Source organism: Gorilla gorilla, chromosome 7 (genome assembly GCF_029281585.2).
Source record: "Gorilla gorilla gorilla isolate KB3781 chromosome 7, NHGRI_mGorGor1-v2.1_pri, whole genome shotgun sequence".
NCBI lineage: Eukaryota > Metazoa > Chordata > Mammalia > Primates > Hominidae > Gorilla > Gorilla gorilla.
Genome location: NC_073231.2, coordinates 41,848,055 through 41,864,477, shown reverse-complemented (window position 1 = coordinate 41,864,477; position 16,423 = coordinate 41,848,055). Strand labels below are relative to the sequence as shown.

The 16,423-nt window shown below is 38.2% G+C and overlaps 1 protein-coding gene and 1 long non-coding RNA gene across 4 annotated transcripts in view; one reads left to right on the top strand and one right to left on the bottom strand.

The window, feature by feature from the left end:
- Positions 1-16,423, bottom strand: part of LOC129523963 (uncharacterized) — a 127,045-nt gene that overhangs the window by 69,174 nt on the left and 41,448 nt on the right. The gene's annotated exons all lie outside the window — the stretch shown is intronic.
- Positions 15,586-16,423, top strand: part of PKIA (cAMP-dependent protein kinase inhibitor alpha) — an 87,017-nt gene continuing 86,179 nt past the window's right edge. The window contains exon 1 of one of the 3 annotated variants that reach the window (XM_063709202.1): positions 15,586-16,159. In XM_063709202.1, coding sequence (XP_063565272.1) covers positions 15,690-16,148 — 459 coding nt within the window. In that variant the 5' untranslated portion in view covers positions 15,586-15,689 and the 3' untranslated portion in view covers positions 16,149-16,159. The remainder of the gene's footprint in view (positions 16,160-16,423) is intronic. The other 2 variants (XM_004047176.5, XM_004047175.5) reach the window with 2 other exon arrangements.

Genomic DNA, 16,423 nt, shown 5'->3' with positions numbered 1-16,423 from the left:
GTATGGTACATTACATAAAAATTTCTCAAAGTAGAACAAGGGAGAAATTGTGGTAGCATAGACTAAGATCATGACCATGAAAATGAAGAGAAATAAGAACATATATTTTATATAATATATATATACACTTGAATATAGATTATAGAGAACTCACTGATGTATTCTATGTTAAATGAAAAAATGAAAAAAAATAAAGAATAAAGCCTTATTCCTAGGTTTTGCTTTGAGTCAGTATACAGATCATGATGTCATTCATTGAGAGAGAAAAGATTTGCAGAATATCAAATGATATAGAGTGATCACCACAATACCTTAAAGACGAAGTATATATGAGTATCTACAGATATATCACCTCTCATGTAACAAAAAAAGGAAATGTAAGAAAATGGACATGTATCTGCTCATTTGTGCAAAAAGAAATGTAGAAAGGTAAACCAGAAATTAGTGCAATTGATTATCTACAGGAAGCTGATAGAAACTGGGCAGAAAGAAGAATAGAGTGAGAATGGCGTAGAAGGGATGAAAAGGAATGACATTTCTATTAGTATGCCTTTTTGTATAATCCTGAGATTAAAAAAATGGAAAATCGTACATTTCCAGGTAAATATTTAAAATCAAGTAGGATTTGGAAAGATCTCAAAATGGAACACAAACCATGACAAATTAGCCTAACTTGATTACAAACAAATAACAAAATTACACTGAAGTGCAGAAAAACTAACCTAAACTTTAGGAAACAGTATCTTGACAATACACTTTTGAGCTTACACATACTGTAAGACTAAAGACAAAAAGAACTGTACACAAATATTGTACTTGTGTGTTAATCCATTTTCACACTGCTATAAAGAACTACCTGAGACTGGGTAATTTATGAAGAAAAGAGGATTAATTGACTGAAAGTGCCGCAGGCTATACAGGAAGCATGCTGGGAGAACTCAGGAAATTTCCAATCATGGCAGAAGGATGATGGGGAAGCAAGCACCCTCTCCACATGGTGGCAGGAGGGAGAGAGAGAGCAAGGAAGTTCTACACACCTTTAAACAACAAGATCTCATGAGAACTCACTATCACAAGAATGGCTGGGGGAAATCTGCCCCCATGAGCCAATCACCTAACACAAACTCCCTCCCTAACACTGAGAATTACAATTCAACATGCAATTTGGATGGGGACACAGAGCCAAACCATATCAACTTATTAATTTTTTTCACAATTCTTAAATTATTATGTGTATTCTAGGACTAAACAAGTAAGTAAATAGAATGTGGATCATGAGAATCCATTTCTCACTGTTAAAGAAAGAAGTATAAGGTATAAGGAAGGGGTCCAGTTTCAGTTTTCTGCATATGGCTAGCCAGTTCTCCTAACACCATTTGTTAAATAAGGAATCCTTTCCCCATTGCTTATTTTTCTCAGGTTTGTTAAAGATCAGATGGCTGTAGATGTGTAGTGTTATTTCTGAGGCCTCTGTTCTGTTCCATTAGTCTATATATCTGTTTTGGTACCAGTACCATGCTGTTTTGGTTACTGTAGCCTTGTAGCATAGTTTGAAGTCAGGTACATGATGCCTCCAGCTTTGTTCTTTTTGCTTAGGATTGTCTCAGCTATACGGGCTCTTTTTTGGTTCCATATGAAATTTAAAGTAGTTTTTTCTAATTCTGTGAAGAAAGTCAGTGGTAGCTTGATTGGGATAGCATTGAATCTATAAATTACTTTGGGTAGTATGGCCATTTTCATGATGTTGGTTCTTCCTATCCATAAGCATGGAATGCTTTTCCATTTGTTTATGTCCTCTCTTATTTCCTTGAGCAGTGGTTTGTAGTTCTCCTTGAAGAGGTCCTTCACATCCCTTGTAAGTCAGATTCCTAGGTATTTTATTCTCTTTGTGGCAATTGTGAATTGGAGTTCCCCCATGATTTGGCTCTCTGTTTGTCTGTTATTGGTGTATAGAAATGCTTGTGATTTTTGCACATGGATTTGGTATCCTGAGACTTTGCTGAAGTTGCTTATCAGTTTAAGAAGATTTTGGGCTGACACAATGGAGTTTTCTAAGTATACAATCATGTCATCTGCAAAGAGAGAAAATTTGACTTCCTCTCTTCCTATTTGAATACCATTTATTTCTTTCTCTTGCCTGATTGTGCCGGCCAGAACTTCCGATACTATGTTGAATAGGAGTGGTGAGAGAGAGCATCCTTGTCTTGTGCCAGTTTTCAAGGGGAATGCTTCCAGCTTGTGCCCATTCAGTATAATATTGGCTGTGGGTTTGTCCTAAATAGCTCTTATTATTTTGAGATACGTTCCATCAATGGCTAGTTTATTGAGAGTTTTTAAAAATTAACTCAAGATGGATTAAAGACTTCAATGTAAGACCTAAACCCATAAAAAACCCTAGAAGAAAACCGAGGCAATACCATTCCGGACATAGGCATGGGCAAAGACTTCATGAATAAAACACCAAAAGCAATGGCAACAAAAGCCAAAATTGACAAATGGGATCTAATTAAACTAAAGAGCTTCTGCACAGCAAAAGAAACTATCATCAGAATGAACAGGCAACCTACAGAATGGGAGAAAAATTTTGCAATCTATCCATCTAACAAAGGGCTAATATCCAGAATCTACAAGAAATGTAAACAAATTTACAAGAAAAAACAAACAAGCCCATCAAAAAGTGGGCACGGATATGAACAGACACTTCTCAAAAGAAGACATTTATGCGGCCAACAGACATAAAGAAAAGCACATCATCACTGGTCATTACAGAAATGCAAATCAAAACCACAATGGGATACTATCTCATGCCAGTTAGAATGACGATCATTAAAAAGTCAGGAAACAACAGATGCTGGAGAGGATGTGGAGAAATAGGAATGCTTTTACATTGTTGGTGGGAGTATAAATTAGTTCAACCACTGTGGAAGACAGTGTGGCAATTCCTCAGGGATCTAGAACTAGAAATACCATTTGACCCAGCAATCCCATTACTGGGTATATACCCAAAGGCTTATAAATCATTCTACTGTAAAGACACATGCACACATATGTTTATTGCAGCACTATTCACAATAGCAAAGACTTGCAATCAACCCAAATGCCCATCAGTGATAGACTGGATAAAGAAAATGTGGCACATATACACCATGGAATACTATGCAGCCATGAAAAAGAATGAGTTCATGTCCTCTGCAGTGACATGGATGAAGCTGGAAACCATCATTCTCAGCAAACTAACACAGGAACAGAAAACCAAACACCGCATGTTCTCACTCATAAGTGAGACTTGAACAATGAGAACATATGGACACAGAGAGGGGAACATCACACACCAGGGCCTGTCGAGGGGTGAGGGGCTGGGGAAGGGATAGCGTTAGGAGAAATACCTAATGCAGATGAGCGGTTGATGGGTGCAGCAAATATCCATGGCACATGTATACCTATGTAACAAACCTGCACATTCCGCACATACATCCCAGAACTTAAAGTATAATAAAACAAGAAAGAAAGAAAATAAGAAGTTACAAATAAAGAAAGAGTGAGAGAGGAGGAAAAAATAAACCCTGAGTTGGACTGGAATCCACGTATAAGTTTGAACTCATACTTTTATACAGATAATCATACAGATATCTATATATAAACATACATTCACATATATAAATATAAAAACAGATGTTTATGTGTATATGTTAGTTTTGTCTGCAATTAGGTAACCTGGTTAGTAATGAATATAACTCATGCCAAGATGCTGGGGCTATGGGCTACAGGTGTGTGCCACTACATCTAGCTAATTTTTGTTTTGTTTTGTTTTTGTTTTTGTTTTTTTTGTATAGACGGGGTTTCGCCATGTTGCTCAGGCTGGTCTCAAACTTCTGGACTCAAGCGATTTTCCCACCTCGACCTCCAAAAGTGCTGGGATTATTTATAGGCCTGATCCACCATGCCCAGCCTGTAATTACTATTATATAGTTCAAGGAACCAGAACACCTTGGAGAAATAATGGACTGAGAACTGGGACAGGGAAAGTAAAAGATAGGACTGGAGCATTTTGTCGTGCAAGAAAGGAAAGTACTACTCAAAAAATTGTATGGCCCTGTAAAAAAAAACACACAGGAGATGATTTGAAGGAGTCCAATGATCAAATCTGGAACAATTTGAGCAATGATGTAATTAATAATTGTAATTGATTTTAACACAGAGAATAAAATAAATATCCATAAGTATACACTGATATAAATAATATGCAAATGAGGGGAAAGGAACAGTGCTTCCTTACAGTTAAATTAATAACTGTTGAAGGAATTATGAGAATAGAAAATGACCATTTGTGAAACAACAAAGTAACTGGTAGAAGCAGGAATTATTGGCGGTTGCTAAAATTGGTATGGGAGGATGAAACAAGAAATAGAATAATCGAGCAATCCAAAATTATCTCCCCAGAAAAATGCATATTAAATGGTAAAATAATAATGTTGCTGCTATCCTTATAAACAAGTCATCCAAGTTAATACCACCCAGTAATAAGACATTTCTTGTATTCCCTAATATGGCACACTGAGTAGGGCATAACATCCTTTGATGCTCCTGCCAGTTATCGCATAACCTCAGTCTAACCATGAGAACATATCAAACAAACTCAAAGTGAACGAGATTCTACAAAATAACTGCCTAGGATTCTCCATAAACCCAAGGTCATGAAAGACTGAAAAACTATCCTAGATTGAAGGAGAATGAGGAGGTATAGCAAATACTGAGATAAGTGAACCTGGATATGAACCTAGACCAAGAGACAGTAGGCGGTATTTGAGTATAGTCTGTAAAGCAGTTAGCAGAATGGTATCAGTGCAAATTTTCTGACTTCCATAATTGTACTGTGGTTATGTAAAATATAAACACTTGAGAAAGCTGAGCAAAGGCTATATGGGAACTCATGCCTTTATGCATGAAGTGTTTTGGTAAATTAAGCTTAACAATATAGTTGGTAAAAACTTAGTTTGAAAATTTCTGAACCTCTTTTAATTTCTCATGAAGAAAAGCATCCTGTTTAGGAATATTACAAACGTGATGTAGAAGATAATATTTACAAAAGATTCAAAAGGTGTGGCAGAGGAAAATGTCAGCTTTGAATGATGGCTTTTCAAAACCTTATACAATTAAGTGTCATGATGAGCGGAATGCATGAACTACACAAATTTATGAGGAGTTAGAAAACCATAGAATTTTCTCACTGTAAAGACCCTTAGAATTTACTTTCTCAACTTCTTAGCTTCAACCTCTGCTGAAATATTCAGAGGCAGGGAGTTTATAATTTTAAAATGTGGTCTACTTTATTTCCTGAAAGGTTCCAATCATTAAAATGTTCATCCTTTTATGAACTTAAGCCTGGCTCACTGGTCTAACTTCTTCTGTTTGAAATAGCCTAACCCTTTTTTCAAAGGACAATGCCTCAAATATTTTAGAGCTGCCACCTAGTTCCCATCTGGTCTTGTCTCATTTCATCTATTCCCAGTTCCTTTAGCTATTTCTCATTTATTTTAGATTCCAGGCACATTATGGCATTGATTACTCTCTTTAGCGTAACAACTCATTTGTCAGATATGGTATTTTAAAACTGAAAGAGGTTGTTTATTGTTATCTGTAGAAAATTCAAACATAATATCTCCAATCAGGCAATAATTCTTCACCTAAAATGATTCATATACACCAGTTGACAAATAAAATAAAAAAATCCCAAAGGGTTTTATTCCTAAAGAGTTACAGTGTGCAGGTAATGTCAATTTTCTTTCCATGCATCAACAACATTGCCCTGTCACAAAGGAGAAGGGAACACTCCATTGATGTTGCCTAAGTGTGTTAGTATAAATATCGCACTATGAACTGGAAGTTAGATATTAGAAAGGATTGTTTTTTTGCCATAATACATGCATAATACAATTTTCCCTATTCTTTGAGCATTTCTCATCTTAATTACTCATCCATAAGCCCTTAAGCATGTTCCCTAACCTGCATCATAAATATCAAAGTGGACTACTTTGCTTTGCTTTTTATGAAATTATTATGCTTACTAACCAGTATTTGAGCTCTTCCTATGGACAAATCATTCTAGCTAGTGAAGTGCAGAGGTTCAGAGCATAAAGTTTAAAGTGTAACACCTAGGCTCAAGCAAGTAACTTAATCTAACTAAGGTCTCATTTTCTTGTGTGTGAAGTGAGAATAATTGTAATATAAAGTGGATGGTAAAAAACATTTAGGTACTATATATTAAGAGCTTATTTGACTTGTGGCAGTAAGTATGTATTTACTAGTGCCAGCATGATGACGATGATGATGATGATGATGAGGATGATGATGAGGATGATGATGAGGATGATGAAGTTACCAGCAGGTGTACATAATAAGAACTGGTGACTAAGCCACAAGATTACCTCTGTGTATATTTCCTTCCTCAGGCTAAACTCCTCTGCTTTCTATCCCTTGGCTCTAACTCTTCAACTATTAAACACTTCACAAGGCAGCTTAGGTCCTCTCTTCTATAATGCTTTCCTTAACTACTCTTCTAGAATTAACTTAAAATGTGTTGTGTATACTCATATTATGTACAAAACTCTGCAGCAAAATTTATAACACTTTATTGCAATTGGTTTGTTCCCCATCGGATTGCAACTATTTTGAGGAAAGAAACTGGGTCTTATCCCTGGAATATAAAATAGTTCCAAGCACACAGTAAGTGATCAATAGATAATGTTTTATAAATAAAATAGTAAATAAAAATTACTGATTATTTTATGCTACTTCTTGCTCTCTAGGAGCCAAGTCACAAATGCTTAGTTAAGTGCATTAAAGATATTTTTTCTAATATGGTATAGAAAACTATTAATAAAACGTCAGACTTATTGATGTATGCACAACATCAAGGATGGGATTTCTCATAATTTGTATAATTCCACATGCAACCCTAGCAAGTGAAGATTAATCAATTGTGGGCTGCCTTGTATTTATATTTATATAATCTCAAGCTAACTTAAAGAAAGCCATCATATCCTACTAAGTTGAAAAGTTTGAGACTTTTAATGTAAAATAATGGTGAGACTAGCTTTTTTAATTCTGTATTCTCTTATTATAAGATAATATTGACATTTTAACTTATTTGACTATCATCATTTCCAAATACAGTTAGTGGGGACCTTAACATAATAGCAAATTTGAAAACTAACAGAAGAGAAGTAAATGTCCAACAATTTGAACCTCTTTTGGTTAGTCTCCACATTTCTTTAAAAATAATTCCCGTTTACGACAATATCTACGCTTTCAGTCTTTTTTCCTACTAAAAACAAGAAAAAAAAAATAATGTTGACAGTTCCGAAATCATCCACAAGGGGGTAAACTTACAACACATGCACAACACAGGGAAAATTAGTAATAAACTGGATTCCTTGGAGAAAAAAAATGGAGTCATTAATGACATGAAGCCCATATTAGAAAGAAAACAATGCTAGTATAGCTCTTTGAGGATAAGATTTTTGTTTAAGTTCTACTTTTTATTCCTATTTTCAATGCCAAAGGAGGTATGTATATCTGAAAGTTGGAGTCAAATGTAACAAAATCATATAAATGTCTCTTTAGTGATAAGGAAAGCACTTGAAAACACTGTAAGCTCTCTTGTACTTATTTCTACTCTGACAGCTTTAAATTTTCTTTTTAAAATATATTTCTGAGATTACTTTATCAAAAATGTATAATCACCTAAGATGCTATCACCGTCTTAAGAGTCAAGAAATTACAGACAGGAATTCAACTAAAAGAAAAATGGAAAATTTCTTTACAACACAGTAAACTGAGTTCTAGTTGTGTTTGCCCTTAACACACTGTTATGAGTCAGGGTTTTCAGCCCTTGTGATTCATAAAGTTAAAATCAAGTATAAGACTATTGCTCACAGTCTAATGCTGTTCCCTACTTACCCAGATCAGAGTCCATGGTTCCTATTGGAATCATTCGTTGTATTCACTCCGAGCTCCGACGGCCATCATTCTCGGTTTTATTGGCTGCACAAAATGCCAACCCCAGCGAAACAGAACCCTAGGTCAACTCAGCACCCGCACCAGGCAGCCAACCATGGCTGGAGAAAACCCAGCAACTTTGCTAATTTGTCTCTTTTAAATTCATAATCATAAGCCTGAGTGAACTTGCTAGTACTTATTAGAAAACTCAGTGCAAATCAGTTCTCTTTCACTCCCTTCTAGGCAACTGTTTCAAAACTTCTCTTTCCTCACATCTCCAGTACCAATTCATCTTTCTAAATTCTCAGCTGCTTCTTATTTCATTGGGAATGCAAGTGAGAGCAAGGCAAAATTCCCAGAGCTCTGAACACCAAGTTTACCAACCTATCCGGGTCTACTTGAAGCCAAATGCTCTGCCTCTCCTCTCTTTTAGGGGAAGAAATACTTGTCCTCTGATCTAAGGCCAAATCCTCTCTCCTGCACTAGATCCCTTCTGAGTATCTCTTTTTTCCTGCGTCATCAGTTACTTGTTCTCTACTAGTTGTTCCCACAGCATACAAAAATGTCCATCTCAAAGAAAAAAAAATCCTTTTTTATTCCTATATCCTGCTCTAATTATTATGCATTTCTTGCTTATTTTTATAACAAAACTACTTTTAAAAGGCTGCCTTTTATTTTTTCACTTCATTTACTCATTTACACTATTTTTCTGTTCTTTGATAAGAATACAGAAATTGTTCTTATCAAGGAAATTAGGTATCTCCATGTTGCAAATCCTACACTCAGTTATCACTTCTCATATTAATCTACTAGCAGTGTAGGAGCAATAAACCCTCCCTCCTCCTTCTAACCCCTTTTCACTTTGCTTCTGGGACAACTTTCCCTATCTCCCTGCTCACTTCTTTTTATACCCTCTGCTGGATCCTCTGGCATGCCCCATGGCTCAGTCCTCAAACATCATCTATTCTCTTCCTACGCTTACCTCCAAGGTGATTTCATCTGATCTAAAGACTTTAGGTACCATGATGATTCATAAATTTTCATCTACAGCCATGATATCTCTCCCATGAATTTCAGACTAGCACATCCAGTTGTCTACTTCACATCTCCACTAAGATCTGATCAGAAACACAAAGTTAGCAAGTTCAAAAACAAAGTCTCAATCCCCCAAATCTCACTGCCTTTTTAGGCTCTAAATGAACACTCACTCACCTACCTTTCTAACCTCATCTCCTAACAATTTCCCCGTTTGATCATTTCACTACAAAGAAACTAACCTTTCAGTTCCTGGAACACATGACGCATATGCTCACCTACTTGTATGTTGCATGTGCTGAACCTCTTCAAGTGTTCACATATCTTGCTTTCACACTGTCTTCAAATCTCTGCCCAAGTGTCTCCTACCACCTTATATAACTACCCCTATACCTGTATTCTCTTTTTTTTTTTTTTTTTTTTTTTTGAGACGGAGCCTCAGAGTCTCTGTTGCCCAGGCTGGAGTGCATTGGCATGATCTCCGCTCACTGCAACCTCCGCCTCCTGGGTTCAAGCAATTCTCCTGCCTCAGCCTCCCGAGTAGCTGGGACTACAGGCATGCACCACCATGCCCAGCTAATTTTTGTATTTTTAGTAGAGATGGGGTTTTGTTGGCCAGGCTGGTGTCAAATTCCTGACCTCAGGTGATCCGCCTGCCTGGGCCTCCCAAAGTGCTGAGATTACAGGTGTGAGCCACGCCCAGCCCTGCATTCCTATTCTGCTCCTTCATGGCCCTTTCCATCAACTATCATGCCATATTAGTTGATGGAAAGGGCCATGAACGAACAGAGTAAAAATTCTGTCTCCTTTTACTTGGACAAAATATCCATGAAGAAAAGCTTTGTTTGTCCATGTTTGTATCTTCAGTGATTAGAACAGCAGTACTAGTACACTGTACTCCATAAATAATCTGCTGAATGAATATCAACTTGTCTGATGAACACAGTTCATTGAAGCTTATTTTAAACTTATTTACCTTTTTAGTAGCCTAAACTGTATATAATGGATGAAAAAAATTTTCATTCATCAAGTATGATAGAGACATAATTCTTTATTAAAATTATTTGATAATTTACTAAATTGTATATGGTAAGAAATTGATGAAGAAATTTGTCATTGATGACGAATGATAGAGACATAATTCTTTATAAATATTATTTGATAATCTACTCATTGCAGTAGAAAAGTTTTCATTAAACCATACCTTTCTTGAGAGGGGGATTTTATTGGTTTCATCATATTCTTAAAATAAAAGAAGTGAAAAAAATGTAAAGCATCACCTAAGTAGATTGTTTTATCCCATGCTTTCATAACAATTTTTTAAAGGTTTATTTGAGTATTTCTTACACCACAGTATGAAATGCATCATGTGCCATTTACTAGGTATGTCATCTAAGCAAATAGACATTTCACAATTAAATACAGAGTTCCAATTACAGCATAGTAGCCGTGTTACACAGACCTAGAATTTTATGTCGACTCCTTACCAGTATCAACAAAGTGAATTCTTCCTAATGTCAAAACAGTTTCTGTTCTGTTTATAGTCACTTCCCCTTCTTGCATTGTCCTATTTCTGTTCAATCTGCTGAAACTCTTCAAGATCTAATACCAATCTTCACATAAATGATAGATTTTTGTTCCCTGTATCATATATCAAAATGTTTTCATATTAGTATAGAAAATTCTTACTACCTATGATTACTTGAATGCAACTGTTTCTATTGCTAGCTTTGCATTACATTTGTATGTATTTTACATGATCTACTTTCTGACCTCATTAAAAGAGTAGATGTTTTGTCATAAAATTGTAAGACTTCTGTAGCACATGATTAATCAGCCCAAGCCTCGCAGACACACACAGACACACAAACACACAGTACCATTACCATGGAAATCCTTCTCCTACCCTTTCTCTTAAGTCAAAATTATGTAAAACAATATTGATTATTATTCACTAAGTGCCCAATTCTTTCCTAGTAGACCAAGTTCCCAGTTTCAGGCAGACCCCTACGGAGTGACGAGAACAGGAGACCTGGCAGGAAATGGGGTGACAGATGCTGGGGCCAAATCACCCTGACAACTCCTCTCAATAATAAATCTGAGAATCTAATCTCTGCTAAATTGTTAATGGCAGCAAATGAGATACTCAGTTACTCCTCCTGATGGTGTATTTGCATTTAAATGAGTCCTTTCTGGAAGGACTCCCTTAACCCAAAGGAGTGTTTCTAAATGCTGACAGCTCCCAGCACACAGGGCCTCTGGCTCTGGTTTCACATTTTCCCTTGCTGAGACTCATGATATCACTAGGCCATTTGATCTCTAATTTGAGAATATCCGAAAGGAAGCATTGCAGACCTCAAAGTCAAGATCCAAAGTTTAGGGTTTTTTTAAAAAAAATTTGTGCAATAACAAGTCATAGGTTAAAAAAAATTACATATTGCTGTATGTAAAGTTCCAAGAAGACAGATTCAAACCCTATATGTTGACATAAGACATTTCCCAATATCTTTCCCCTTTTCTTTCTGGTTTCCCTATGCCTCTTACCGTGCTGGAGTATCAGAAGCAGTTCAATCCTGCCATTTAATGTCTTTGACTGTTGTCTTTAACACCATCAACACACTGATTCCTTTCCATGAATAAAAAGTACCTGGTAAGAATACTTTGATAGATGAATGTATCTATATTATCACAAGAAACTATCTTCAGTGAGTCTGGCTTCGCAGATGGAAACTACACTGGGGGGGGTCAAGAAAACATGTTCTGGGACTGTCCCAAGTCGCCACAGTTGCATCCCTACTGCCTCAGGCAACTTGAAGGAAAAGATCAAACATCTTTCACTCTTGAGACAATTGTTGTCTTCATCTCAGAAACAAGACAAAGTCAGGCTGTGAGTGGTGGGGATCCAAGCCCAAGTCTGTTCAACTACAAAATCTCTAACCTTCACAGTCATCTCAACCTTCTGGTTCTCTTCACCTTCTCATCCTCCTGCCTCTTTACTTTACAAGGACTTTTATCTTCAGCATGAGATACCTAGCAAATCCTTCAACTAAATGATAAATTATGAAGGCTGAACATGTTCTCTCATTCAAGGTATTTAGAACTTGCAAAGGAGAAAGGGGACAGAAGCCTGCCCAAGTATGCAAGGATAACACTGACAGAGTATCAGCTCCCTGAAGCTCTGGAGTGGCAATTTCATGCCATCTCATTATAGCCTCACAGTAACAGTCTACAGTTTGTATTCTAAGTTTTGCCATGGCTCCCTTTGACAATCTGAAGCAACCTACACAACTCTTCTTAAAATGATGCTTTTCAATGCATAAAATATAATATGTAGAATTGGAAAGGAAACTAATTACGAAGTTTAAAATACTGTTATCAAAATATTTAAAAACAAAATTCATGATATACAAAGGTATGGGCATTTAAACTCATTAAACACAGTATAGGAGAGTTATATATATTTACTTAAAAATTGTGATACTGTGGGAAAGGGTTAACAATTTTTATACTGCTTTACATGTACACTGAAATTGAACAATTATAACAGTGAATGATGGGAGCCATGATTCTCACTATTGGAATAGGAATTTACAGACAAGCAAAGGGAGGAGGCTAGAATGATCTATGTGTTAAAGGATTAAAGTTGGAAACATAAGTATGTGCTCATATTTAGCTTAATACAGACACAGAATGGTCACATATAGAAATACGTATGTATATATGCATGGGTAAGTATACACGTATATTTCTTCACTGTCTTAGTTGAAAGGCCTAAACAAAATGACCCGCCAATAATGACCGTGTCTAGGACCCAGATCTTGATTTGTATTACCATTCTCCAGTAAAAGGAACAAGGGCTCCATGAAGAAATGGCTGATTCTTGGAATGAAGCAGGAAGTATACAAGTTGAGACTGGAGGAACTTATAATACCATAAAGTAAGGGATCGTTAACAGCCCTGCTGCTCCTGCCACACACACACACACACACACACACACACACACAGACTCACACATCAAAGGGGGTATGTCAAAGGAGCACAGGAACCTACTGAAAGAGCTTCCAATGGGCAAAACTGGAACAAATTGAACAACAAAATAAAGTAGTAATTGATTATTACCAAAAGCATAAAATATAATACATCTCCATGAGTCTATAATATTGATATCAATAAGTAATTGAATACTTGGTAGAGAATAGACAGCTCTCCTGTGCAGAATTCCATATACTTTATGTACACACTCTGCCCTCAGGGAGGTAGAGCCAAAGTCCCACTCCTTAGGTTTGGGTTTCATGTAGTTACTTCCTACAAGTACAGTATGGAAGGGATGGGCAATAACGTTACAGTAGAGAAACCTGACAAACACTGCCTCAGCCAGACAATCAAGGTCAACACATCACCAGTCATAAATCACATCGGTACTACAGCACCTTGATATGATGTGAGGAAAAGGGACTTTACCTCTTTCTTTCTCCTGCCAATAGTTCACAACTCCAGTCTTATCATAAGAAAAGCATCAGACAAATTGCAACAGTGAGGCCTTCCGGCAAACACTTGACCACTACTCCTCAAAACTGTCAAGGTCATCAAAAACAAGAAAAACTATCACAGCTAAGAGGAGCTTAAGGGGACATGACAACTAAATTTAGTGTGGTATCCTGGATGGACGCCTGGAACAGATTTAAGGATATTAGGTAAAAACCAGGGAAACTTAAATGTAGTTAGACTTTATTTATAGTTAGTAATAATGTATCAGTATACATTCATTGATTGTACCCAATGATATGGTTCAGATTTGTGTCCCTACCCAAATCTCATGTCAAATTGTAATCCCCAATTTTGGAGGAGGGGCCTAGTGGGAGGTGACTTGATCATGGGGGAGGACTTCCCCCTTGGCTTTCTGGTGGTAGTGAGTTCTCATGACATCTGGTTGTTTAAAAGTGTGTAGCACCTCCCCCTTCTCTTTCTCCTGCTCCAGCCATGTAGGACCTGCCTGCTTCCCCTTTGCCTTCCACCATGATTATAGGTTTCCTGAGACCTCCCCAATCATGCTCCCTGTACAGCCTACAGAACCACGAGCCCTTCTTTATAAATTACCCAATCTCAGGTAGTTCTTTATAGCAATGCCAGAATTACACCAAGGTACCTTACTATTGTATGATGTCAATAGGAGACACTGGGAATGGGATATATGGGAACTCCCTGTATTATTTTTTCAATTTTTCTGGACACCAAAGCTGAAAAATATAGTCTATTAAATAAAAAATGTAGTAATGATTTGATTATAACATCAGTGTAGTGATAGAGATATCTATAAAAACAGCAATAAGGAATTAGCTGTTGTTTCTATTGGAAACAAAGTCCCAGATACTCCTAACATTCTTGTGGTTTGTTGCCTACATTATGTTTAAAGGACATGCTAAATGCTAAATTTCAGTTAGAAGTTAGTGAAACTAAAAATGAGATTTTTCCCATTATACTTAATCTGTATAAAAGGAGTATATGAATAGAATTCCATTTATACAGATTAAGAATCTCCTGCTCTATGGTAATATTAACGGGCTAATGTTATGAAAGTGAGTCTCAGAGCGATGAATTAAGCTGTTCTAGCTTTCAAAGAGCATATATTCTATGACCAAGAATTCTAACTAAGTTTTGTGGGAAAGCTGTTGGCTACATTATCACCTAACTTTGGGACTGATAGAGGGATGGAAACATCTCATTTAGCAAAGGTGCTTCCTTGGCCTTGTGCAATTGCACTGTTTAGGTTGCTGGACAAATCCATAGTGTAAAGCTGGCCTGTATCAAGTGACGGTCAATTCAAACAGCAAGGCAAGTTAAAAGAGGGAACTCCATTCCACAGAACCCTAGTGTCAAGGAACCTCCCGACTGGAAAATGACTCAACAGCTAGGGGGAAACCCTGGCTCAGCTACAAAGAGAGCAAATTTAGTCCCACTTTTCCTTAAACATTCAACCCTCAAACCTGAAGAGATTTGGGAAAGAAGCAAAACGGGAGGGTGGGGGAGAGAGAACAGTCTTGTTAACAGCTAGTGTTAATTTAAAAAGAGAAGGAAAGGGCTTATATGAATACATGCTTATTTCATTCCCAAGGCAAATTTTCATAAATCCTTAGGGAAAGAGAGATAGTCATTTGCTAATCTAGACTCTGCTTTTTGATTCCCAAATGTTACAGCTGTCACCACAACAGTTTGCCCAATTATGTGGCAGGGAGGGGAGGGGGTCCAGAGCAAAGGAAGTAGGAGGAAGAGATGTTAGAGGGAACATCTGTGCACAAATGCACCATAAACACAACAAAATCATGGGGCCACCCCACTGTTTCTTTGAGCGCTTTCTCTGGTTGGCCCTACTTCTCCAGTCTTTTGGGAGATTCCCGTTCTATTACGTAGGCGAGAGGGCGAAAGGTTCTAGCTTTCAAAATTGTGAGTGGTTTGGCTGTGTGCATACGTGTGTGTGCGCGCGCGCGTGTCTGCGTGTGTGTGTGTGTGTGTGTGTATGCGTGTGTGTCTGTTGGCGGGGGCGGGGGTGATGGAGAGAGCTATGAAGGGCTTAGAAAGCTTCATTACCAATTTAAAATGTTTTTGTGGTGCTTGAATGTTTATCTTAAAAGACAATTCCTGCTCTCAAATTCGGCCAAATGAACAATGCTGATAAGGAAGATGAAGAGGGTGGGAAACCCACAGGGGCGAATGGAACAGTCCATTCAGCCGGGGTGACGGGGGAGCGCTCGGAGGAAGGACGCTATGCAGAGAAAGCCCCCCTGGCTCTTCTCTCTCAATCCATAATCCAGCGATGCTGCAGCTGTAAAAGCATTAATAGAAAATCAATCCACAACCTCGCGGGGCAGCGATCGTCGAGCGCCGTTTCCAGGCTGCCTTCCCTGGGGTCGGGAGCGGCCCCGCTCCCCCCGTGGCTGGCGCGGAATGTGGTGATCCGGCCCGGGGCGGGGATGACTTCATGCAGCCGGAGCTCGGCGGCGGGAGCGGAGGCTGCTGCTGGCAGGTGGGGCGCGGGCCGGCGCGAGCTGACCGAGCACTCGGCGGGCGCGGCGGGACTGCGGCCCGTGGCGGTGTGCGCGGGGACCTGCGCTGACTAGGTCCGGGGAAGGTAAGCAGCCCGGCACCGGTGCGCCCTGGCCGCACTGCGTGGAGCTTTCCGCTTGGTTAATAATGGGGTTTGCAGCACAGAGGGAAGAAGGGGAGAACCCCGCTGCATTCTGCAATGAGAAAAGGAGCAACAACTAGGATGGAAATGTTGGGCGGCCAAGTGCAGAGGTTGGAGGAGCAGTGTTACTGGGCAAACAAAGAAGGCGTTCTTGCCTCTGTACTCTTTTGAACGTGATCTACCATTTCACTGCCAGATTCGCGTAGA